Genomic DNA, 24,465 nt, shown 5'->3' with positions numbered 1-24,465 from the left:
GCTGAGTTGGGAACCCACCTGCCTGCAACCTCAGCTGACCTCATTCCATAAATCAATAAAGGCAAACCCTCAACCTCACCAATCTCCCACAGGAGCACCGCGACTTAGCCATCTCCTTCAGTAAAAGGGAAGCTAGCACCCTAACGCCTCACAGACCACATCACTGTGCAATCGACCTACTCCCGAGCAACGTCCCTCCCCAAGGCCACCTGTTCTCCCCCTCCCCTCCTGAGACCCAAACCATGAATGGCTACATTGATGAAGTGCTACAGCTCAGCTTCATTCGACCATCCCAGTCCCTAGCCAATGCAGGGTTCTTCTTGGTCAAAAACAAAGATGGGTGTGTTCATCCCTACTGTGGACTCAATCAAATCACAATTGAGAACCGCTACACTCTTCTTTTGATGGATAGCATATTTGAAATACTCCATGGGGCCCATATTTTCACCAAACTAAATCTATGGAGTGTGTACAATCTGATCCTCATCCTCCAGGGTATGAGTGGAAAACAGAGTTCATAACAACCATTGGCCACCACGACGTACTTGATGATGCCTTTTGGATCCAACAGTGCAGCCATTTTCTAAGCCTTCATTAATGAGCACCTTTGAGATATACTACGGAGGTATATGTGCATCTACCTCCAGGGACCCTCACGACCACATCTGTCATGGCTGATTAGTCCTTCAGCATCTTCTTTAAAACCAACTGCATGTTAGAGAAATACCAGTTCCACTCGCCAGTCATTTCCTTCCTGGGTTACATCCCTCCACCCCAAGGCAAAATCATGGACAAAAAGAAAGTGCATACTGTTGTTGGTTGCCCCAGACCGTGCTCCCTCAAACAGCTACAGTGTTTCTTGGGCTTCTCCAACTTCTACCGCTGCTTCAATAGAAACTACAGCCAAATTGCTGCTCCACTCACCTCCCTCACCAAATCACCTACCTCATGGATAACCTGGTCTGATGCCACGGACCACGCTTTTGAGAAGCTCGAGTCGTTTCACAATCGTTCACATTCTGTGCCATCCAGAACCCTCTGGGCCTTTTGTGGGAGAGGTAGATCCATCCGTTGTGGGCACCGGGGCCATTCTCTCCCAGCGAGGACTGGACGGGAAGACTCATCTTTGTGCCTTCGTCTCACACAAGTTCAACTCTACACAGTGCCATTACGGAGTAGGAGACAGGGAGCTGCTCACCATTAAATGGGCCTTGGAGGAATGGAGACATTGGCTGATGGGGTAACACTGAGCCCTTCCTGATCTAGACTGACCACCAGAACCTCATACCCATACAACAGACATTGCCAACTCAACCCACGTCTGATTTGTAGGGTCCTCTTCTTCACCATCTCCTACTGGCACAGCTCCAAGAACGCCCTGTTGCAACAGTTCAGCCCAGCTGGAGTGGTGACCAACCCACAACCCATCATTCTGTCCTCTCAGCTCCTTGCACCGATCATCTGTGACATTGATAAACCAGGCCCACCAGGCCCTACAGCACGAGGCTGCTCAAGCAGACGCTCCAGACAACCACATGTATGTGGCAAGTGACCATGCCCTCTGAGGCACTCACTCCATCAGCCCACCTCCCCCCTCTCCAGCCATCTAGGTACACAGGGGACTCTGAATTTTTTATGACGCCAGTTCAGGTGACCCACCACGATTGCAGATGCGTGTCTGTTTATTGCTGCCTGCTCTCAACATGCGCAGTCCAACTCCTCCAAACAGCAGCCCAATGGGCTCTTGCAGCCCCTACCAGTCCCTCAATGCCCATGGTCCCACATCGTCACGGACTTCATCACAGGTTTGCTACATTCCAATGGGGCCACGATAATGATATTAGTGGTGGAACGGTTCTTCAAGACAGCCCACTTCATTGTCCTCCCCAAACTTCCCTCAGCCACTGAAACAGCAGACCGGTTCTCCAACGTGTAGTTTGCCTCCATGGTTTCCCTCAGGACATTGTGTTGGACTGAGGCCTTTAATTTATCTCCTGCTTTTGGCAAGCCTTCTGCTCTCTCCTCCGCACCTCAGTAAGTCTGTCCTCTGCCTATTATCTGACCAAAGATCAGTCAGAAAGAGTCAATCTGCAAGTGGAGAAGTTTCTGCGATGCTTCACTGCCTCTACACGTGGAAGAAGTATTTGTTCCGGGCTGAGCTGTCCTACAATCTGCACACCTCCTCTGACATAGGTATGTCACCCTTTGAACTGCTCCATGCCTACCAACCACCACTGTACCCTGCATCAATCCAGTCACCTACCACCGTCCCTCAGGATCACACCCACCTTCCACGTGACCTGTCACAAGCCCGTTGTCCATGGACCACTCAATCCACCTGAGCCTGCATCTCCAGACCTTAGGATGCTGGAACGTTGCCCAGTATACACAGTTCACTGGTTGATGGATTTATTTTGTGGATGGGGTGTGGAATACTTGGTTGACCTGGAAAGAGGAAATGTCTTGGGTGCCATCCAGTTTCATCTTGGATCCATCATTCATCAAGGAGTTCATCCTGGGTTGCCAGGAGCCGGCTGTAGGAGTGGGCATCCTGTCAGGCCTGTACTAGCAGGCACACCCCAGTCTCCACCCAGCTAACAGCAGTCACCTGCCATTCATTTCCAACTCGTCATCTGCAGCCTATTTAAAGTCAGCTCTGATCCACAATCCTTGTTTGCCATCTAACCACAACCAGTTGCTCCAAGCCTTCAGTTACCTTGTTATGTTAAGTATACATTTCTCTCTTTTTTGTGGCCCCTCCTAGCTTGTAATTTTGCAGTTTATTAGCCAAGCCTCCTCACTGAAAGATATAGTGAAATGCATTGTTTTGCACCCAATCAAATCAGCGAGGATTATGCTGGGCAGCCTGCAAGTGTTTCCAAGTTTCTGGCGCCACCATAACATCTCCTGTACATCTAACCCTAACCCTAACAACTAACCCCTCCCACATATCTTTGGAATATGGGATGAAACCAGAGCAACTGCAGGAAACCCATTCAATCATGGGGAAACTCTTTGCAGCCTGTGTGGGAATTAAATCCCAATTGGACACAGTGAAGTGATGTACTAACCGATACACGACTGTGCTGCCCCATGAAGTACCAGGAGGTGGAAACAATGGGCCAAATGAACTCTTTCGGCACTGCAAACTTCAGACCACCACAAGGTAGGACAAACTATTAAACATTGAACAACAAATGTGACAAGTTCACAAGTGAATCAGGTTAACACCCTGCAATTGAGAATCCTCCATAGAGGGCTCTAGACTGACAAATATGTTTGAGTAGGGACCAATCTAACAGTTTGAAAAGGCCATAAGAAATATGAGCTAGCCATTTGCCCTGCTTTCAACCCTACTTGATCTCCTGCCTTCTCTCCATAACCTTACTAATCAAAAACCTTTCACCCTCCACATCTACCAAATGATGTGTCCTCAACTGCCATCTGTGACAATGAGCTCCACAGACTCACCACCCTCTGGCTAAACAAATTCCTCCTCATTTTTGTTCTAAACTTATCACATCTGATAAAGAAGAAGAGGGAGTTGTATGACATGAATAGGAAGCAGGGAGTAAATAAGGTGCTTGAGGAGTATAAGAAGTGCAAGAAAATACTTAAGAAAGAAATCAGGAGGGCTAAAAGAAGACATGAGGTTGCCTTGGCAGTCAAAGTGAAGGATAATCCAAAGAGCTTTTACAGGTATATTAAGAGCAAAAGGATTGTAAGAGATAAAATTGGTCCTCTTGAAGATCAGAGTGGTCGGCTATGTGCGGAACCAGAGGAAATGGGGGAGCTCTTAAATAGGTTTTTTTGCGTCTGTATTTACTAAGGAAACTGGCGTGAAGTCTATGGAATTAAGGGAAACAAGTAGTGAGATCATGGAAACTGTACAGATCGAAAAGGAGGAGGTCCTTGTTGTCTTGAGGAAAATTAAAGTGGAATAATCCCCGGGACCTGACAGGGTGTTCCCTCGGACCTTGAAGGAGACTAGTGTTGAAATTGCAGGGGCCCTGGTAGAAATAATTAAAATGTTGCTGTCTACAGGTGAGGTGCCAGAGGATTGGAGAGCAGCTAATGTTGTTCCGTTGTTTAAAAAAGGATCGAAAAGTAATCCGGGAAATTATAGGCCAGTAAGTTTAACGTCGGTAGTAGGTAAGTTATTGGAAGGAGTACTAAGAGACAGAATCTACAAGCGTTTGGATAGACAGGGACTTATTAGGGAGAGCCAATATGGCTTTGTGCATGGTAGGTCATGTTTGACCAATCTATTGGAGTTTTTCGAGGAGGTTAGCAGGAAAGTGGACGAAGGGAAGGCAGTGGATATTTTCTACATGGACTTCAGTAAGGCCTTTGACAAGGTCCCGCATGGGAGGTTAGTTAGGAAAATTCAGTCGCTAGGTATACATGGGGAGGTGGTAAATTGGATTAGACATTGGCTCAATGGAAGAAGCCAAAGAGTGGTAGTAGAGAATTACTTCTCCGAGTGGAGGCCTGTGACTAGTGGTGTGCCACAGGGATCAGTGCTGGGTCCATTGTTATTTGTCATCTATATCAATGATCTGGATGATAATGTGGTAAATTGGAGTGTAGTAGACAGTGAGGAAGGTTTTCAGAGCCTGCAGAGGGATTTGGACCAGCTGGAAAAATGGGCTGAAAAATGGCAGATGGAGTTTAATACTGACAAGTGTGAGGTATTGCATGTTGGAAGGACAAACCAAGGTAGAACATACAGGGTAAATGGTAAGGCACTGAGGAGTGCAGTGGAACAGAGGAATCTGGGAATACAGATACAAAATTCCCTGAAAGTGGCGTCACAGGTAGATAGGGTCATAAAGAGAGCTTTTGGTACATTGGCCTTTATTAATCAAAGTATTGAGTATAAGAGCTGGAATGTTATGATGAGGTTGTATTAGGCATTGGTGAGGCCGAATCTGGAGTATTGTGTTCAGTTTTGGTCACCAAATTACAGGAAGGATATAAATAAGGTTGAAAGAGTGCAGAGAAGGTTTACAAGGATGTTGCCGGGACTTGAGAAACTCAGTTACAGAGAAAGGTTGAATAGGTTAGGACTTTATTCCCTGGAGCGTAGAAGAATGAGGGGAGATTTGATAGAGGTATATAAAATTATGATGGGTATAGATAGAGTGAATGCAAGCAGGCTTTTTCCACTGAGGCAAGGGGAGAAAAAAACCAGAGGACATGGGTTAAGGGTGAGGGGGGAAAAGTTTAAAGAGAACATTGGTGGGGGGGGGGTTTCTTCACACAGAGAGTGGTGGGAGTATGGAATGAGCTGCCAGACGAGGTGGTAAATGCGGGTTCTTTTTTAACATTTAAAAATAAATTGGACAGATACATGGATGGGAGGTGTATGGAGGGATATGGTCCGTGTGCAGGTCAGTGGGACTAGGCAGAAAATGGTTCGGCACAGCCAAGGAGGGCCAAAAGGCCTATTTCTGTGCTGTGGTTTCTATGGTTCTATGGTTCTATCTTTATGTCCTGGGCTCCATTAGCTGAGGATATCCCTTTAAGAATGCTTGCAATGAACTTGTCTGAGAGCAGGTATGGTGTGATGATGTCATCATTACAATGACAAATTCAATAACAAAAAGTACACTTGACTAGACATTTGCCTTGAGTGTTCTCTGCCTCTATCCACTGGGATCACTGTATGTAAAGTAAAATGTAATCTTAGTCCCTTTTGGGACCTATTTCTCAATTTCAAACAATTGAGTTTAAAAACTGAATAATAAGTCTCCATTGTTAGGGTGAATACATATGCTACCATATTGACTAACTTCAGTTGGAGCTGTACTGCTTCCTGCTTTTTGTTTAGATGCATGAATAATTCTATTATCTTCATTATTTTAAACCTGCAGGGGATGTGAATTTCTGTTGCACTTGCACAGAATGTTCTGTGAAACAGATTTGCATGTGCAAGCAGAAACACTGAACAGTAAAACATTTTCCTTCAGCATGACCTGGGCTCTTAGCCTCCTAAATTATTCACATGATTGCCAACATAAGCTCCTAAGTATAAGGGAAATAGAGAGAGTAAGTACAGGCATGCTTTTTCCACCAAGTTCAAGTTCAAGATCAGTTTATTATCATTCAACCATACTCATATATACTGCCAAACGAAACAACTGCATGCATGTATACCCCAAAATGAGACATGTATACCACCAAACGAAACAATACTCCACTGGACAAGGTGCACAACACAGTACCTATAACTCACACACACAACACAAAAAGTAATATTACTATTAGTGAATTAACAAATAACAAGGTGCATTTATGACACAAGTTTAAAAAAAAGTAAAAAGTATGATGCTACTGGTACTTCATAAGCGATGAGATTGTTTGGAGTTCAGTTGTCTCTGGGAGACAAAGCTGTTTCCCCTCATAACAGTTCTTGTTTTAATGCTACAGTACCATCTGCCTGATGATAGGGGGGTCAGGGATTGTCAGATGAATGGGCGGGATCATTGACAATGCTAAAGGCACTGTGTATGCAGTGCTCCTGATAAATGTCTTTGAATGACGCACCAGAGACCCGAATGTATGTCTCAGCAGTCCCCTCAAGCCTCTGAGGGGACTTACGGTAAGATACCTTGTAATTCCCATACAAGATAGTGATGCAGCTCGTCAGGACACCCTCGATGGTGATCCTGTGAAACTTAATTAGAATGGGGAGGGGCGAGGGCCTCACCTGACTCAGTCTGCTCATGAAGGAGGAGATGCTGCTGTGCTTTCTTGACCAAAGAGGTGTTGAGGGAGCAGGGGACATCATCTATTATATGCACTCACAGAAACTTGGTGCTCCTAACTCTCTCCACAGAGGAGCCGTTTATGTGCAGTGAGGAGTGGTCAGCCTGAAGCTTCCTGAAGGCAACAGTTATCTTTTTGATCTTATCCATGTTGAAACTCAAGTTGAGTTCAAACCATTCCACCAGCGGCTCTTCCTCCTCTCTGTATGCCATCTCATCCTCATCGTTGAGGAGACCAACCACTCTTGTGTCATCAACAAACATGGTGATTCAGTTTGAAATGGATCTGACAGTACAGTCCTGCACCAGCAGCAGGCTGAGCATGCAACTCTGCGTGGTTGGGGGCACCCATGACAGAGATAGAGATGTTTCTACCAACACGAACTGACTGTGGCCTTTCTGTCAAGAAGTCCAAGATCCGGTTACAGAGAGAAGTGTTGAGACCCAACGAGGACAGTTTACCCACCAGCTCCTGAGGGATAATTCTGTTAAATGCCAAGCTGAAGTTGATAAACAGCATCCTGATGTATGAAGCACCATTTTCCAGGTGGGACAGGATGGATTGGAGGACAGAGGCTAAGGCATCATCAGTGGATCGATTTGAGGAATACCATAGAACCATAGAACATTACAGCACAGAAACAGGCCTTTTGGCCCTTCTAAACCAGGAAGGATCCAATGTAGCAGGATGATGGGATTCAATGCGATCTATAACCAGCCGCTGAAAGCACTCATGATTGTTAAAGTCATTGCCTCTGGGCGGTAGTCATTAAAGCAGGTTGCTGTCATCCTCTTGGGCACCAGGATGATGATGGCCACATTGAAGCCTGACGGGACACTGAACTTTTCCAGAGAGATGTTAAAGATGTCTGTTAGAGCCTCCGTTAACTGGCTGCTCTGGGAATTGACTCTGCCTAGGGTCTTTCTCACATCAGCTGTTTCGAAAGGAGTACCTGGTCCTCGTCGGCATATTGTTCTGTGCATCAAACTGAGCGTAAAAAACATTCAGCCCGTCAGGAAGGGAGGAATTGCTTTTGTTGACGCGCAGGATGGACTTGTAGTCTGTTATGTTCTGAATGCCTTATCACATATGCCCCATGAATCTGGTGTTATGGAAATGGCGGTATATTCTCTGTCTATACTCTCGTTTGCCTTCCTGATGGCATAGAAAAGCGCAGCTCTTGTTGACCTGAGAGCTATCTTTTTCCCCATCTCTCACCCACGTTCAGATCTCTGCTGTCAGCCATGGCTTCTGACTTGCCCTCACATAGCCGTGTTTAGTGACATCCTCAGTGCAGTTCTCCACATAGCCAGACACAGGTCTCCCATATTCATCAACATTAATGCGATGGCTGCAGGTAGCTGCCTCCCTGAACACGTTCCAGTCCATGTTTTCAAAACAGTCCCTCAGTGCTGAGGTTGGTCCTTCTGGCGAGGTCTGTATCTCCCTTTGAACTGCTTGACTTGTTTAATCAGTGGTCTGCATACAGGAATTAGCATGACAGATAAGTGGTCAGAGTATCCAAGGTGGAGGTGGGGAGGTATGCACCAGGGATGTCGGTATGAGGATAGGATTGTCGGGTGGCTTGGCTTGAAGGGCCGGAGAAGCCTACTCCGCTGTATGTCATAAAACAATAAATGATAAATAATGGCTTCTCACCTCTGGTGGCAAAGTCAACATGCTGACTAGGCAAGGCAGTGTTTAAGTAAGCATGGTTGAAGTCATCAGAAACAATAAAGAAATTATCGGGATGTGTGGGTTGGAAGTCACTGATGGCTTCATAGAGCTGACGCAGTGCTTACCCAGCACTGCATGAGGGCCGGGGGTGGGGGGGGGGGTTGATGTATACAGACATGATCAAGATAGCAGTGAATCCCTCAGTAACTTCACTAGTAAGAACTCTACCAGAGGCAAACAGTGGCTTGTCACCACCAGAGTATTCACACATCAATTCCTATTAGCATAGGTACGTAGTGCCCACCTCTACCTCAGGTTTGCCAGAGATAATGGGAATTCTGCCAGTCCGAAAAGAGATCAAACCCTCTAGCTGGATGGTCCCTTCAGGGATGGTGTCCTGGAGCCACATTTCCATCAGAATGAGCATGCAGCTGTCTTTCATTTCACGCTGATTCAGTCTCAGACATAGGTAATCTAGTTTATTTTCAGGCGATTGAATGTTTGAAAGCGGGGAGAGCTGGCATGCAGGGTTTCAGCTTTAGTCTTGCATGAAATCCAGTGCGCTTTCCACGCTTCCCTTTGCTCGCACGCCGCTTCCAAAGCCTTCTCCACAGGGTGGCTGTAGCAGGCGATGACACAGTACTCACTAAACCCATGCTGCAGAGCTGAAGTGCTATCCAGCTACCCACCAGTGAGGTAGACTAGCAGTACTTGGTGTTCTTAATATCCTGCAGTGTCTTGTGATCATAAGAAAGGTGTAAAGGATGAACAATTACACCATTAGTTGGAGCTGGAGTGACCGCTGCAACTGGGTGTGCCGCCATCTTGCACACAACAAAAACCTGTACCGAGGTTGGGTGAGACGAGAACAAGAGGTCATGGGTTAAGGGTGAAATGTAAAATGTTTAAGGGGAGCATGACGGGGAGCTTCTTCATTCAGAGCGTAGTGCCAGCGAAAGTAGTGGATGCAAGTTAGATTTCAATATTTAAGAGAAATTTGCATAGGGATATGGATGAATGGGGTATAGAAGGCCATGGTCCTGATGCGGGTCGATTGGACTAGACAGAATAATATTTCAGCATGGACTAGATGGGCCAAAGAACTTGTTTCTGTGCTTTAGTGTTGTATGTCTGGATGACTAATGATCGTATGTAAAGAATTCCAAAGGTTCACCACCTTATGGGAAAAGAGATCTCTTCTCATCTGTCTTGAGCAGCCGACACCATTATTTTGAGGCTGTGACCATTGATTATAGACCCTCAGACACAAACGTTCTGTCTCATATTTGAGAAACTTCGCAAGAATTTTGTTTGTTTCAACATGAGATCAGCTCACATTCTTCTAACCTCAAGAGAGTACAAGACAGCAGTTGGAAAATTTAACTTCAAATAAGTAATTCTGGAATAAAAAGAAAATGTATCAATATTAGTGGCTGTGTAGCATGTTAGGCCTATTCCCATTGGAGAGTAGAAGAATGAGAAGAGATTGTGTCCATATATGTAAGACCCTGGTGGGATTGGCAGCCTGGCTGATGTTTCTATTGTGGAGGTCTCTGGAACTTGAGACTATTATGGTCAAATAACAAGTCACCAATGTAAGGTGGAAGAAAGTGGGACTCTAGGGCAAGATTTGAGCAACCGCGATTTTATTGGTTAGTGGAACAAGTTCAAGGTGTTGATCAGCCTATTCCTGCTCCTGTCTCCTATTCTATGGTCTTACAAATTGTTATTAAGACCCAGCAGATTCATTCAGTTCTTTCAGGTCCATCCTTACCCAATTGTTTATATATCTGGTTGACATATAACTGCTTTCTGAATTGACCCCAGTTTGGTAATGACCATTGACCTATTCCTACAAAGCACACATCCCATGAATAAATGGATCCAAAAGGAATTGTGACGTGGATAGATAATGAGAATGAGATGGATTGAGTGGAGGGCAGCGCAGTAGCACAGCGATTAACGTAATGCTATTATAGCGCCAGCAGTAAGGTCAAGTTTCAATTTCCGCCACTGTCTGTATGTTCTCCCTGTGACCATGGGGGTTTCCTCTGGGTGCTACGGTTTTACTCCCAAGTTCCAAAGATGTACGGGTTAGGATTAGTAAGTTGTCGGCATGCTATGCCACCATCGGAAGAGTGGCAACACTTGAGGGATGCCCAGCACAATCCTTGCTAATTTGATTTGAAGCAAATGACACTGTTCACCATATGTTTCGAAGTACAGGTGATAAATAAAGACAATCTCTAATCTTTAATAGGTGCCTAATTGCCAGCATAGACTTGGTGGGCCAAAGGGTCTGTTTCAAAACTGTACAACTCAATGACATCTTCATTTGTTCTTCTTCCCCACTTTTTTATCTTCTTGTAATTTTCTAAAATAGCTGGTGAAGAATATTCGGTTACAATCTGCTGATTTCTGGAAATACAGTAAGTTCAAGTTCAAGTTTAACTGTTATTCAACTATACAGATAAATACAGCAAATGAAATAGCATTCCTCTGGGTCCAAGGTGCAAAACACCATACAAACAATCACACGCAGTACATATAATTATGATAGCGGAAAAACAAACAACTACAAAAGAAAATATAAAAAATATAGCCCATGTTTTTGAATGTCATGGCCTATGGATTGATATGGATGTTGTCCTGGAGCCATGTTTCTGCAAAGCAAGCCCGTAGCAGTTCCTCATCTTGCACAAGAACAGTCGCAAATGAATGCAGTCCAGCTTGTCATTCACTGACTGAACGCTGGAGAGCAACAACAATGGGAGGAACCAGCGTGGAATCTAACAGCACGCATTCGGCTCTGGCATCTCCTTCTCTGGTGGCTGCCCCAGATGACCCTGAGACATGTCTATGCAACAACCAAGGCAATGCAGCTCCCCCACTGTTGGTCTCGAAATGAGCCAGTGAATCGGACTCACTGTATTCTACATTACCAAAGTCCAACAGCATCTTGCAATCACAACAAAAGTTCAAAGTGCAAAGTAAACTTTATTATCAGAGTATATACATGTCACCACATACCACAATGAGATTCTTCTTCCTGTGGGCATACTTAGCAAAGCTATAGAAGAGTAACTGTAAACGTCCAAGACAATCACCCACACTATCCGTTAGATCTGCGTGCAGCCTCTGACATCTTCTTCCGAGGGTGGCTGAAGTAGGCTGCAACATGATGTGCAACAAGTGCAGCTCCAGCGCTGCCCAGCATCTTGCTAGTAGGGTGGAGCTGCAGAACTTGGTGTTCTTAATATCCAGCAGTGCCTTTAGTCATGAAAAAGAACATAAGGAACATAAGAAATAGGAGCAGGAGTCGGCCATCTGGCCCGTCAAGCCTGCTCTGGAATTCAATAAGATCAAGGCTGATCTGGCCATGGACTCATCTCCACCTCCCTGCCTTTTCCCCATAACCCTTAATTCCCCTACTATGCAAAAATCTTGTCTTAAATATATTTACTGAGGTGGCCTCCTCTGCTTCATTGGGCAGGGAATTCCATATATTCACCACTCTCTGGGAAAAGCAGTTTCTCCTCATCTCTGTCCTAAATCTACTCCCCCAGGTCTTGAGGCTATGAAAAAGACATAAAAGATGAAAAGTTACAGCTTTGTTTGGACCCAGAGAGGTCACTGTGTCTGAGAGTGCTGCCATTTTACCAGAATCCAATGCTATTTCTTACTGAAGTAACATCGATGATATCGTCTTGACCCACACTGACATGCAATTTTGGGCTATCTCAGCTCCAGCATTCTCCTGGAAGAGTTACCGATGACTCTTATTTCTAATTTGGACATTGATTCTGACTTTGGAGCCGGAATGATTCAGAATCTCACTTTTATTTTTGACTTTTTCTTACAGAACCAGGAGAGGACCAAAAGGGGCGGAGCGCCAGCACTGAACCATTGCCAAAGGCGGAGAGCCGAGAGAAAGGGGCTCATGGTGCTTCAGGAGAACCAATCAAATCTCAGGAATGGGATGGTAGCCCTGGACCACCAGCACCAGTGAGCAGTCGAATGGGAAGGTCCTCAGTTAGCCCAACTCTGTTAGCAGGGCACAACAGTTCAGACACCATACGTCAAGGTAACTAAATAATTGCCAAACCCAGTGCTCACCATAATATGAATTTAACTAAAGCAAACACAGGAAATGCTGGGAACAGCCAGAAGGTCAGGCAACATCTACAGAGGGTAAAACAGAGTCAACATTTCAGTTCAAGGATCATTTGTCCGAACTGGATGAGTTGAGAAAAGCTGCATGTTGTTTGGTTGGGGGGAAGGGGAGAGTGGGAGAGAACTGTGATGGGGTGAAGTGAAGATTTTTTAAAAAATGATGTATGGGAGCATCCCTGGTGCAAGAAACCTGAGGTAATGTTACAAGTGGATGAGCATCCATTAGAACTGGTCAATTTTGACACAATCAGGTAACACGGCCTCATCAACTCTTGAGATCTCCCATCAACTGTCACCAACCTCATAGTTCCCTTACTCTGTACTGCTTGTTTCTACCTCCTACCCAAGATTCACAACCTGACTGTCCTGGTAGATCCATTGTTTCTACCAGCTCTTGCCCAACTGATCTCATGTCTATCTACCTCAACTCCATTCTATTCCCCTTAGTTCAGTCCCTTCCCACTTACAATACATCCTTGACACTTCACATGCTTTTGATCTCCTCAATAACTTTCAGTTTCCTGGGCCCTGACCGCCACATTTTCATCCAGTCCCTCTACAATTATATCCCCTCTCAAGAAGGCCTTAAAGCTCTTCACTGCTTTCTCAACAACAGCCCAACCAGTTCCCCTTCACCACCACCCTCTTCAGCCTAGACAGAACTGGTCCTCACCCTCAACAATTTCTCATTCAGCTCCTCCCAATTTCTCCAAACACAAGTGGTTGTCATGGGCACCTGCATGGGCCCCAGCTGTTCCTGCATTTTCATTGTCTATGTGGACCAGTCCATGTCCCAAGCCTTCATTGGTAATGCTCCCCAACTCTTTTGGTGCACCATTAGCAACTGCATTAGTGCTGCTTCACACACCCATGCTGTGCTTATCAATTTCTTTTCTTTTCAAATCTTTTTATTGTTATATTATACAAAAGAAATAACACGACTACATTGAAGTAACAACACTTACAATGTCTCAAAAAAGACATTATCTTAAAGATTGAAAAAAAATTGTGATAACAAAAAAAACCTACTAAGCAGAAAAAGTGGGGAAAAAAACCCATTAGGTGTACAACCCCAGAGCCATGCGTCATACAGAAAACTTCTAAAAATAAACATCAAACTGCCAGCGAGAGAAGAAAATATACCAAAAAGTTTACAAATAGATCATGGAAAAAAATCTATCAATTAGCTCAAATGATAATAATGAGCAAATGAGCCCCATCTTTTCTCAAAATCACATAAAGGTTCAAAGGTGCGACTTATAATTTTCTCCAAACTAAGACATAGCATCAGTTGAGAGAACCATTGTGACAAAGTGGGAGCTGATGTGTCCTTCCACTTCAACCAAATGGCCCTCCTAGCTATCTTGTAACAAATGCAAAAACATGTTGGTCAGACACAGAAATACCATGAATATTTTGAGGAATTATTCCAAAAAGCACAGTTAATTTATTAGGTTGTAGATTAATTTTAAGTGCTTTAGAAATTGTTGAAAAACTGACTTCCGGAACTGTTCCAATATAGAACAAGACCAAAACATATGTGTCAGTGTAGCTATCTCAGTTTTACATCTATCACAATAACTATCAACATTAGAAAAGATTTTAGAAAGTCTCTCCTTCATCAAATGATAACGATGTACAATTTAAAATTGAATCAATGAATGGCTAGCACAAATTGAAGAAGTGTTAACCAACTTCAAAATCCACGTCCAATCCTCCATCATAAAAGTCAAATTGAGTTCCTTTTCCCAATCCTGTTTAATCTTAGATAAAGGATGCTTATCCCATTGAAATAAATTATAAATTCTTCCAATAGAACCCTTGATCGAAAGGTTCATACTCATAATAGCATCTAACAGGTCAGCCTCTAATATGTAAGGAAAAGTACTTAAATATTTTTGTAAAAAATGTCTAAATTGAAGGTATTGCAGAAAGTGTGAGTATGAAGAAGAATATTTATCAATTAATTGTTCAAAAGACATCAATCTATCTTCTTTAAATAAATCCAAAAAAGAATTAATACCTTTATTTTTCCAAAGTAAAAGAATTGGATCACTCAAAAAAGTAATTTTGATAAATTAAACTACAAAGTTTACATTTTTTAAGATTAAAACAATTGCGGAACTGGAGCCAAATTTGTAAAGAATACTTAATCACAGGATATAGGTTTAAATTAGCAACTTTAGCTAATTGTATAGGTAAAGCAGCTCCCAATAACGAGGTTAACTAAAACTGTTTTACAACTTTCAGTTCCAGGTCTACCCAAATTGGCCGAACACTCTTATCAACCCAATATAACCAAAAGGACATGTATCACACATTAACAGCCCAATAATACATTATTAGATTAGGCAAAGCAAGACCTCCATCCTTTTTCAATTTTTGTAAGTGACATTTACTAATTCTTGGTCTTTTATTATTGCAAATAAAAGATAAAATAATAGAATCAATCCGATCAAAAAACTTTGTCAAAAAAACAGGGATATTCTGAAATAAATATAACAATTTTGGTAAAATCATCATTTTAACTATATGAATACGACCAACAAGTGAAAATGTAAGTGGACTCCATCTACTAAATAAATACTTCATAGAGTCTACTAAAGGAATAAAGTTGGCTTTATAAAGATCCTTATATTTTTTAGTAATTATAATATCTAAATATCTAAAAGAATTCTTGACTTTAAAAGGAGTATTATCATATATAGAGACAGAATCATTTAAAGGAAACAATTCACTTTTACTGAAATTTATTTTATATCCTGAAAAGTCTCTAAATTCATTGAATAATTTTAGCAAGGCAGGAATAGGTTCGTCAGGATTAGATATATAAACCAATAAATCATCAGCGTAAAGAGAGAGCTTATGCATGGACTCATTCACAAAAATCCCATGGATATTTTTAGACTCACGAAGAGCAATAGCTAGGGGTTCTAATATTAAATTAAACAACAAAGGACTTAATTGACAGCCTTGCGTTGTCCCCCGTGAAAGCTGAAAAAAAGGAGACCTACAATTGTTAGTGACAACAGTAGCAATAGGAGCTTTATATATCATTTTAATCCAATTATTAAAATTAGCACCAAAGCCAAATTTCTCTAAAACATTAAATAAATATTTCCATTTGACTTGATCGAACGCTTTTTCAGCATCTAAAGATACAACACATTGTGGAGTTTTAAAAGAGGATGAATATATAATGTTAAATAGTCTGCGAACATTTGAAAAATAATAGTGACCCCTAATAAAGCCTGTTTGATCTTTAAAAATAATTTTACCCAAAATATTCTCCAACCGATTGGCCATTATCTTTGACAGAATCTTAGCGCCAACATTCAGCAATGAAATAGGCCTATATGAAGCACAGTCAGTGGGATCTTTATCTTTTTTAAGAATTAAAGAAATAGAAGCCTCATAAAAGGTAGAGGGTAAGTCACCTTTCACAAAAGTATCCTTAAACATTTCCAACATATACGGAGAAAGCAACTTTCCAAATTTTTTATAAAATTCTACAGGATAACCATCAAGTTCTGGCGACTTACCAGATTGCACTGAAAAAATAGCTTTATGAGTCTCGGCTTCAGTGATTTGAGCATCAAGAGTTTTTTGATCCTCAGCCGAGATTTTAGGAAAAGCAATCTTTCGTAAAAAAGTATTAATTTCAGAGGAATCTAATGGACATTGAGATTTATAAAGTTCAGTATAAAAATCTTGAAAAATCTTATTAATTTCTTCATATTCCTGAGCCAAGGTACCATCTTTCCTATGAATTTTCAAGATTTGTCTTTTGGCTGCAGCCATTTTTAATTGAGATGCGAGCAGTTCATTATTTTTATCTCCAAACATATAAAATTGTCTCTTTAACTTAAACAAATAGCCTTCAATGGGATGAGTTAATAACAGGTTATATTGTGATTGAAGTTCCACGCTTTGTTTAAATAAATCAATACTGGGGGAAATTGCATAGATATTATCTAAATCTTTAATTTGTTTTGAAATTCTATCTAATTCTGCTTTAGTCTGTTTTTTAAGTTTAGCTGAATAAGAAATAATCTGACCACGTAAAAATGCTTTAAATGTATCCCATATAATTAATTTGGACATACCCCCTATATCATTAAAAAGAAAAAAATCTTTTATCTGGGTTTCAATAAAACTGACAAAGTCAGAGTTTTGCAATAATGTCTGAGACATGCGCCATGGTGGGCGGGCAAGAATGACATCATCAAATTCAAAAGACAAACTCAGAGGCGCATGATCAGATATAGCAAAAGCGTCATATTCACAATTTTTAACACTAGGCAAAAAGCGGGGATCGATTATAATATAATTGATCCTCGAATATTTTTTATAAACATGTGAGAAGAAAGAATATTCTCTGTTATGGGGATGGAAATACCTCCACAAATCAATCAACCCAAAATCAATCAAAAAGGAATTAATAAATGACGAGGAACGATTTGGAAGTTGCTGATTGGTTGAGCACTTATCAATCATAGGATTTAAGCAGCAGTTAAAATCCCTGCCCGTTATCAGCGTATCAATTTCATCAACTTTGTCTCCAACTTCCATCCTGCCCTTAAATTCACTTGGTTTATTTCTAACACCTCTGTCCCCTTTCTCGATCTCTCCATCTCTGGAGACAAACTGTCTCCCTTTAACTTTTATAAACCTACCAATTTTATTTACTTATTTATTGAGATGTAGAATGGGCCCTTCTGGCCTTTCAAGCCGCACCACCCAGCAGTCCCCCATTTTAACCCTAGCCTAATCATGGGACAATTTACAATGACCAATTAACCTACCGACGGCCATGTCTTTGGACTGTGGGAGGAAACCAGAGCACCCAGAGGAAATCCACGCAGGTACAGGGAGAACGTACCAAATCCTTACAGGCAGCAGGAATTGAACCCAGGTCGTCTGTACTGTAAATCGTTGTGCTAACCTCTACATTACCGTGCCACCCATGACCATCTTGACTGCACCTCTTCACATCCTGTCTCCTGTAATAATGCTATTGCCTTTTCTCAGTTCCTTCATCTCCGCCACATCTGTTCCCAAGATGAGGCTTCTAACTTCCTACCCTTTCCTTTTGTCATCTCAACTATAATTTCTGAGCTCCTTCATTTGCTTTAGTTCTGTGAATTAATATGTAGAGGCTTTCTGCCACAGCTTCAGAAAATGTCATCAGCTAGAGGAGCCTGAGGTTATAGTTTCAAAGTTTGTGAGGGAAAAGTGTCACTGTTTTGTATCCATGATGATGAGTGTTTAATTGATAGCACATTTTTGGATGTGGTCACTCTTTAATTCAAAGACGTACAGGCAGACAGGAAAGCATAGGCTGGTATCTCCTGAGACCTTGGAGGGTAGTTCACTCACTTACTCACCAGTGAGTACCAACGAGCCTGGACCAAGACTTAGTGCCAGAGGGTTGTTTAGCTGTAGAGAGGATGGAGAGGGGAGAACGTTCAACACATTATTAATTATAAGAGATTCTGCAATAAGAGAAGCAAACAGCCCTGGAGATGATTCCAGGATGCCATTTGTCTCCATAATGTCAGGGCCAAGGATGTTGCCAAACTACAGCAAAGACTTCTGGAGAGGAACAATAAACAGTTTCTTATCGATATTGCACTCGTGGCACAGATAAAATAATGGGTGAAGTCGTGCAGCCAGACTTTAAAGTGTCAGGACCATGATAGCAGTAATTTCTGGATTATTTCCTCTGTTTTAGGAAAGAAAGAGCAGAACCTGGAGGGGAAAAAAGACAAATTTGTGGTTGGAGAATTGTTGATTTAAATTCTTCAGATATCAGCACCAGTTCTGAGGGAGCTGAGACCTATACAAGTTGCTTGGGGCTGCAGCCAATGTTTTAGTTTGGATGTTTATCAGTGGTGTGGAGGACCAGATAGCTTGAACCAGGCACCAGTCAGTGGCATTGAAAATGTGTGCAAAGTGTTACAATCTATTGGGAGTGATCACTTTCACTAGAGGATAAAATAGTATGGGATTACATCAGACCATACAAGGAGAGGTTACAAAAAGGCCAAAGATTGGGTTTTGGCCCATTTTATAATTACATAATAAACAAAACTGAAGCTCATAATGTTGCAAATTTTGCTAATTCTATTTAGTGTTACTAAATTGTATTACTAGCAAAATATTGCTAATATTATTCTGCTCCCAGCAGGAAACAGATTTTTGTTGAGACTTGATCAATATTTACAGTAGCACCAAAGCTCCAGTAGACAAGATTTGTCAGGAAGAAGACCAAGAATTCCTGATATACAATACTCAGGAAAGGTATGAAAGGAAAGAAAAAGATGAGAGAGGCAATATTAGTCCAGGTGAACAGAACAGTGTTACATCAAGGTGAATAGTACAGTGCTAAAGAGAGGACAACCTGGTGTAACAAAAGACAGAATCCAATTGGGTTGGGTTAAGAAACGGTAGAGTCAATGTGCCATTGAACTTTCAGGAATGTCTTTCTACCACCATCTAGTCAGAATGATACAGTGGGATTAATTTACAAGACACAAGACCCATGAAGCGGTGAAAATAGGTGAGGCAGATTCACTGAAATGAGAATTTTATATATAGTTGTAAGAAAAATAATTATAGGATATGATGAGAAGGGAGGGATCAGGACCAAGGTTACACTAACATAATGCTGGCACAGACTTGATGGACTGAATAGTTTTATACTATAACCTTTCTGTAACTCTACAACTCACCTGTTTCCACTCAGTTTGATTGGAACAACCACACCCACCCTGGGAAAAATAACAGGCTGGAATTTGAGGGTTGCTTTTGATCAATGCCTTCATGTATTTTGTGTGTTTTTGTTTAGGTGTTGGGACTGTATGGACTACCTGCGTTTTGGGAAATATTGGCACTGAACAAAGGGATGTTTTTAGGTTTATTCCCTAGCCAATGGAGCTCTGGGAATCTCCTAACGACTCTGGATAAGACAACAATTAACAATTACAGGTGCACAGGCCCACAGGGCTCATGACAATTGTTAGTAAAAACTGGACATTATGAGCTTCAAAATATTCAAGCTAATTTTTATAACCTTGTTGATACGTTTGTTTTAAGATTATATTTCTGTGTTAAACTTTGGTCTGTAAAACTTGCAAAAAAGTTATACATAAATTTCAGTGATGTCAGCATCAGATTGCATCCTGTATATGAATGCCTTCCTTCTGTTCGTCACCTATGAAAGTTAAATGCTAATCCAGTAGGGTAGTAGGTAGGAGAAAGTGATCCCATTGACAGCCTAAGGGTCTGTTTCCATGCATGTATTTATCTGTGATTCTACCAGAAAATATAAAGTGTCTGTGCAGTATTGGGAACTTCTGAGGTGCATTAATCACATGAATGTTTCTTTGGAATCACTTCTTCTTATTCAAAACTATTATTGTTCCCAGAGCTGGATAAATCATTGGATGGAGTGGGGGAATGAGGAGGTAAGCTAAATTTGGATGATTGGTCATGAATGATGGAACAGGCCCAAGAAGAGGCCTCTCCTGCTCCTAATTTTTATACTTCTCTATTCTTCTATAACATGGGGTTAAAAATGGCTTAATTTCGTCTTTCACATTTGATACCTTTTGATGTCAAGCCTTTAGACTGTGGGACATGGACCTTGAGCCTCGTGAACACAGAGGCAAGAGTGAACCACAGACAAGAAGAGAGATCGCATAAAGCAGCTTTCATCAGCGACAGCTGTGAGCACTCACTTCTTTTCTAATCCATCTTTACTCTTACAGAGTCAAAGACGAGCTGCAAGCTGGGCCGATCTGCTTCAACTTCAGGTGTGCCTCCTCCGTCAGTCAGCCCTCTCAGGCAGTCCGGCGAGCTGCAACAGAGCCAGGTACCATCGCTAGCCAGTCCAGAGTGACCTCATGGTTCAACATGCCAAAAACAAAAATTGTCACATGTCTGTCATTCATTGTATTGCCAGCTTGTCGCTGTCTCCCTCTGTGTCAATCATTGGCAGAAGTAGGTTTTCAAAAGGCAGGACACACCATGTGGCACATCTTTCAGTCTTTTTTTTATAAACAGAGAAAAAAATATCATCCTGTAATATCTGACTGTGAACAAGATGTACTCTACATACATAAATATATAGACTTTTCTGACTTCTTCATTGTTTTATGTGTGTTTTAGCAGATTTGTATATCTTTAAAATGAACAAATCTGATAAAAAATGTCTCCGATCTCTCTTTGCTGGTGTACATTTTTTTCTTCACTGTGTTGTCATAAAGACTTGCAGTGCTGTGCTGTTTTGTTGCTAACTTGTACATCTTTTAGTGCAGTCGATCTTCTTTGTTGTTGTTTCTTGGTCGTTTTGATGTGTGTCTATTCTTTTTGTGATCACATCACATTTTGTGTACATTGTCTTAATTAAAACTGCAACGGACATCTCACAAAAGGAGTTGGGAGCTCTGAAAGTTATTGTAATTAATATATTGTTGGGTTACCTGTTAAAGGTCGTTAAATAGAAAATATTCCAGGAAACTGATGGGACTTCAATGAGAACAATATAATGAACAAACTCTTGGTTATTACAACACACATTCTGTGACTAAGTGTTCAAATATATTTTACTCACAAAAGCAAACAGGATATCAGAGCTGGCCTCTGGCCCCAAAGGTATTAGTAAAACTTTTAGCAAAGTTTATGAATCCATTTAGTAAAACAGTTTGTCTTATGCTTAAGACAACATTTGATATTATGAGACTCAATATCTTAAACAATAATTAAAAATACAGGAACCCAAGTAACAATAATGTGATCTGATTGATTCAGTCACATTACAAATTTTACAGTGTACTGTACTTACTGTAAAATGTCACATTGTTTTTTGACATTTGATCTCTTTATAGTGAATGTTCAAGTTGAATACATGCACTTTGACAGTCAGGGACCAGATACAAATGGGGTTAGCAACCAATGCACAATCTTTTTTAATGTCCTTGTGACAACCCAAAGGCAGATACATACGCTATATGAATAAATGTGACTGAATTGAATTCAGTGGAAAATTATCAATTGGGTTTAAGAGGAAAATCCTTTAAATCCCTTTGATCAGTCATACAGTGCCAAAGTTAATAAATCGAAAAAATAGTCCATCCACTGGAGAATACATGCCAGAAATGGTAAGTAATCAAAATCATTTTGAAAAGAAATAAAGAAAGGGTGTTTGTTTATATTTTTTGAGATTATCGTATACATGAAGGAACTTGTTCCTGGGGACTTAACAACATTGAATCAATATGCCTCCTAAGTTTCAGGCATCCTTATAACTGATTTTCAGCCTTGCTTTCTTTCCACAAACCATGATTGAATTGCATTTTCCAGTCTCTGTTCTCCTTGAGTTTCCTTTTCATAAAATATCTATCAAGCTATCACCAAAGGAGTTGGTAGCCTCAGTGTAAATGGAAATCTGGTGGTTTCTGTAGCATAAGCTAAAGTACCAGTTTTATGCTGAGTAGCAAGTGGAAAATCTCTCCTAGCATCTGATCAGACTGAAAGAGTATAGCGGAGCATGGGAAAGAGAAGATTTTAAGATGGCCACTCAACTATCCTTACCAAGCAAGACATTCAACCAAAGCATAGTACCCCGTTTACAATGGGCTCTTAATTGCAATTTTACAACTGAGCAAATAGGACACAAAACTAGAGTGGGTGGGGCACATCTGTTGGTTTGATTAGGATCTGTGATGTACTCATAATTAATACATGCCTTACCAATGTGGGCATGAGTGTATGCAAACTGATACTGCTTTGGAAATGTGAAGAATAGTGCTAATTTCTATAGAACATTATATAGAATATAGAACATGGTTCAGTGCTAATTAGATGCCTTTCTGAAGGCCTCTTCTCCAGCAAACACTTCCACTTAAAGATGCACGGCAGTACACATAATAAGCAATAGGAAAGATTCCATCCTTATCCCTAATCCCATATTCATAATCAGTAAAATTCCAGATCAGATGAAGAGTTTTATCCCAAAGCATCACCTGTCCTTTTCCCACCTTTTATGTTGCCTGACCCTCCATCTTTTTGTGTGTTGCCCCACATTCTGGCATCTACAGTCTTTCATGTCTGTAGTAAAACTCCACATTCAGAAATTCCAAAGGCTCATCTTCTGGCTTACTTTTGCTCATTCCTGCACATAACGCACCAGTGAGGGGGAATTTAGTTTCTCTGCTTCCTTTAAACTGACTAGATCCTGGTGCCTGTGTTCCTCACTAAACTGGAAAAATTGGATAGGTACTGTTTTGCTCTGGAATAAAGGTGGGTGAGCCATGACGTTATAAAACTACATGATGCATAGATAGGGTGGAGGTCTCGTAAACAGGAGGACATAGATTTAAGGTGAGAGCGGAAAGACTAAAAGAGAGCCTGAGGGGAATTTTTTCTTATGGAGGGTGGTGAGTACATGGAATGAGCTGCCAGGGGAAGTGGTAGAGGCAGGTACAATTACGACAACTAAAAGCCATTTGGACAGGTACGTGGATAAGAAAGGGAGGTTAAGGGGAATATGGACCAAACACAGGCAAATGGGACCAGCATGCTGACATAGAAGAGTTACGCTGCAGGATCTGCTGCCATGCTATGAACGACACTGAAGCCCCATTCTCATGCGCCCTTGAAATTCACTGGTTTGCTAGGAAAATGCAATTGGTTAACATCTACTCTATAAAAAGGTGATTTGACAGCATGTTACAATGTTAATAACATCAAATTATCCAGAATATCTGCCAGACCAGCATCTCCAAAAGTCTCCCTGGTTAACAGAGGGTTTCTGTACACAAAAAGAACTGGATGATTTGACCAAATGGTTAGTATTCTTCTAGGATTGATTCAGTTGGAAATTCCTATAAAGAGTGGTAAGGCAGCTGCTGAAGGAAGTTTCTGACTTTGGAAACCACTTGTTCCTCAGACAGAAATGCAATAATAGGGATTTCTTTTACATGACAGTTGAGAGAAAAAGGAGTCAGCATGAAGAGTAGAAAAGTTGCAGTACAGGAGACCTATTTTCTTCAGTGACAAACCATAAGAGAGACACCTGTACTTAAATAAAACATGTTGCAAATGGGAGCAGAAGCAGGACTTTTAGCTCTTGAACCCAGCTTCACTATTTATCGGCATCACCGCTAATCTTCCATCTCAGCTCCATTTTCCTGTGTTACCTCCATTTCCACTAATATCCAAAATTCTATTGATCTGTTTTCAATTACATCAATGACAATAAAGATGCCCTCTCTTAAATCTCATATTTGTTGCAGCTACAATTGCAACTTCATTTCAGAGAAGCAACTGCATTGCAAGTGACTGCAAGCTAATCATGATAATGATTTTCCTTCTGCATATACATTTGATTCTGACCCAGATCTAGTTGCAGCCTTTCTACTTTGGCTTTTGACCATTTCCCATTAGCGCTCTCTCTTCCAAGAGAGCTGCACTCACTTCTGCCAGACAATCAGAATAGCAGCACGTGGATTGATGGGGTTTCCAAGTTTCCTCATTAACACTGCTCATTAATGGACGTCTGCATATTGCCAGAGGAGTGCTGAATGTCAACATGGTCTTCCTCTGTAACTTTCAGTGTAAACATAAACTCTGAATCATGCGAGTGGAAAAAGGATGCAACCGTGGTTGACAAGAGAAGTCAAAGCCAAAGTTAAAGCAAAGGAGAGGGCATACAAGGAAGCAAAAATTAGTGGGAAGACAGAGGATTGGGAAGTTTTTAAAACCTTACAGAAGGAAACCAAGAAGGTCATTAAGAGAGAAAAGATTAACTATGAAAGGAAACTAGCAAATAATATCAAA

The 24,465-nt window shown here is 41.4% G+C and overlaps 1 protein-coding gene across 1 annotated transcript in view; it reads left to right on the top strand.

Moving 5' to 3' along the window:
• nyap2a (neuronal tyrosine-phosphorylated phosphoinositide-3-kinase adaptor 2a) overlaps window positions 1-24,465 on the top strand; it is a 221,739-nt gene that overhangs the window by 146,312 nt on the left and 50,962 nt on the right. The window contains exons 5-6 of the mRNA XM_072254522.1: window positions 12,311-12,532; window positions 20,394-20,497. Coding sequence (XP_072110623.1) covers window positions 12,311-12,532; window positions 20,394-20,497 — 326 coding nt within the window. The remainder of the gene's footprint in view (window positions 1-12,310; window positions 12,533-20,393; window positions 20,498-24,465) is intronic.

Source organism: Mobula birostris, chromosome 4 (assembly GCF_030028105.1).
Source record: "Mobula birostris isolate sMobBir1 chromosome 4, sMobBir1.hap1, whole genome shotgun sequence".
Classification (NCBI taxonomy): domain Eukaryota; kingdom Metazoa; phylum Chordata; class Chondrichthyes; order Myliobatiformes; family Myliobatidae; genus Mobula; species Mobula birostris.
This window is presented reverse-complemented; position numbering and strand designations above follow the sequence as displayed.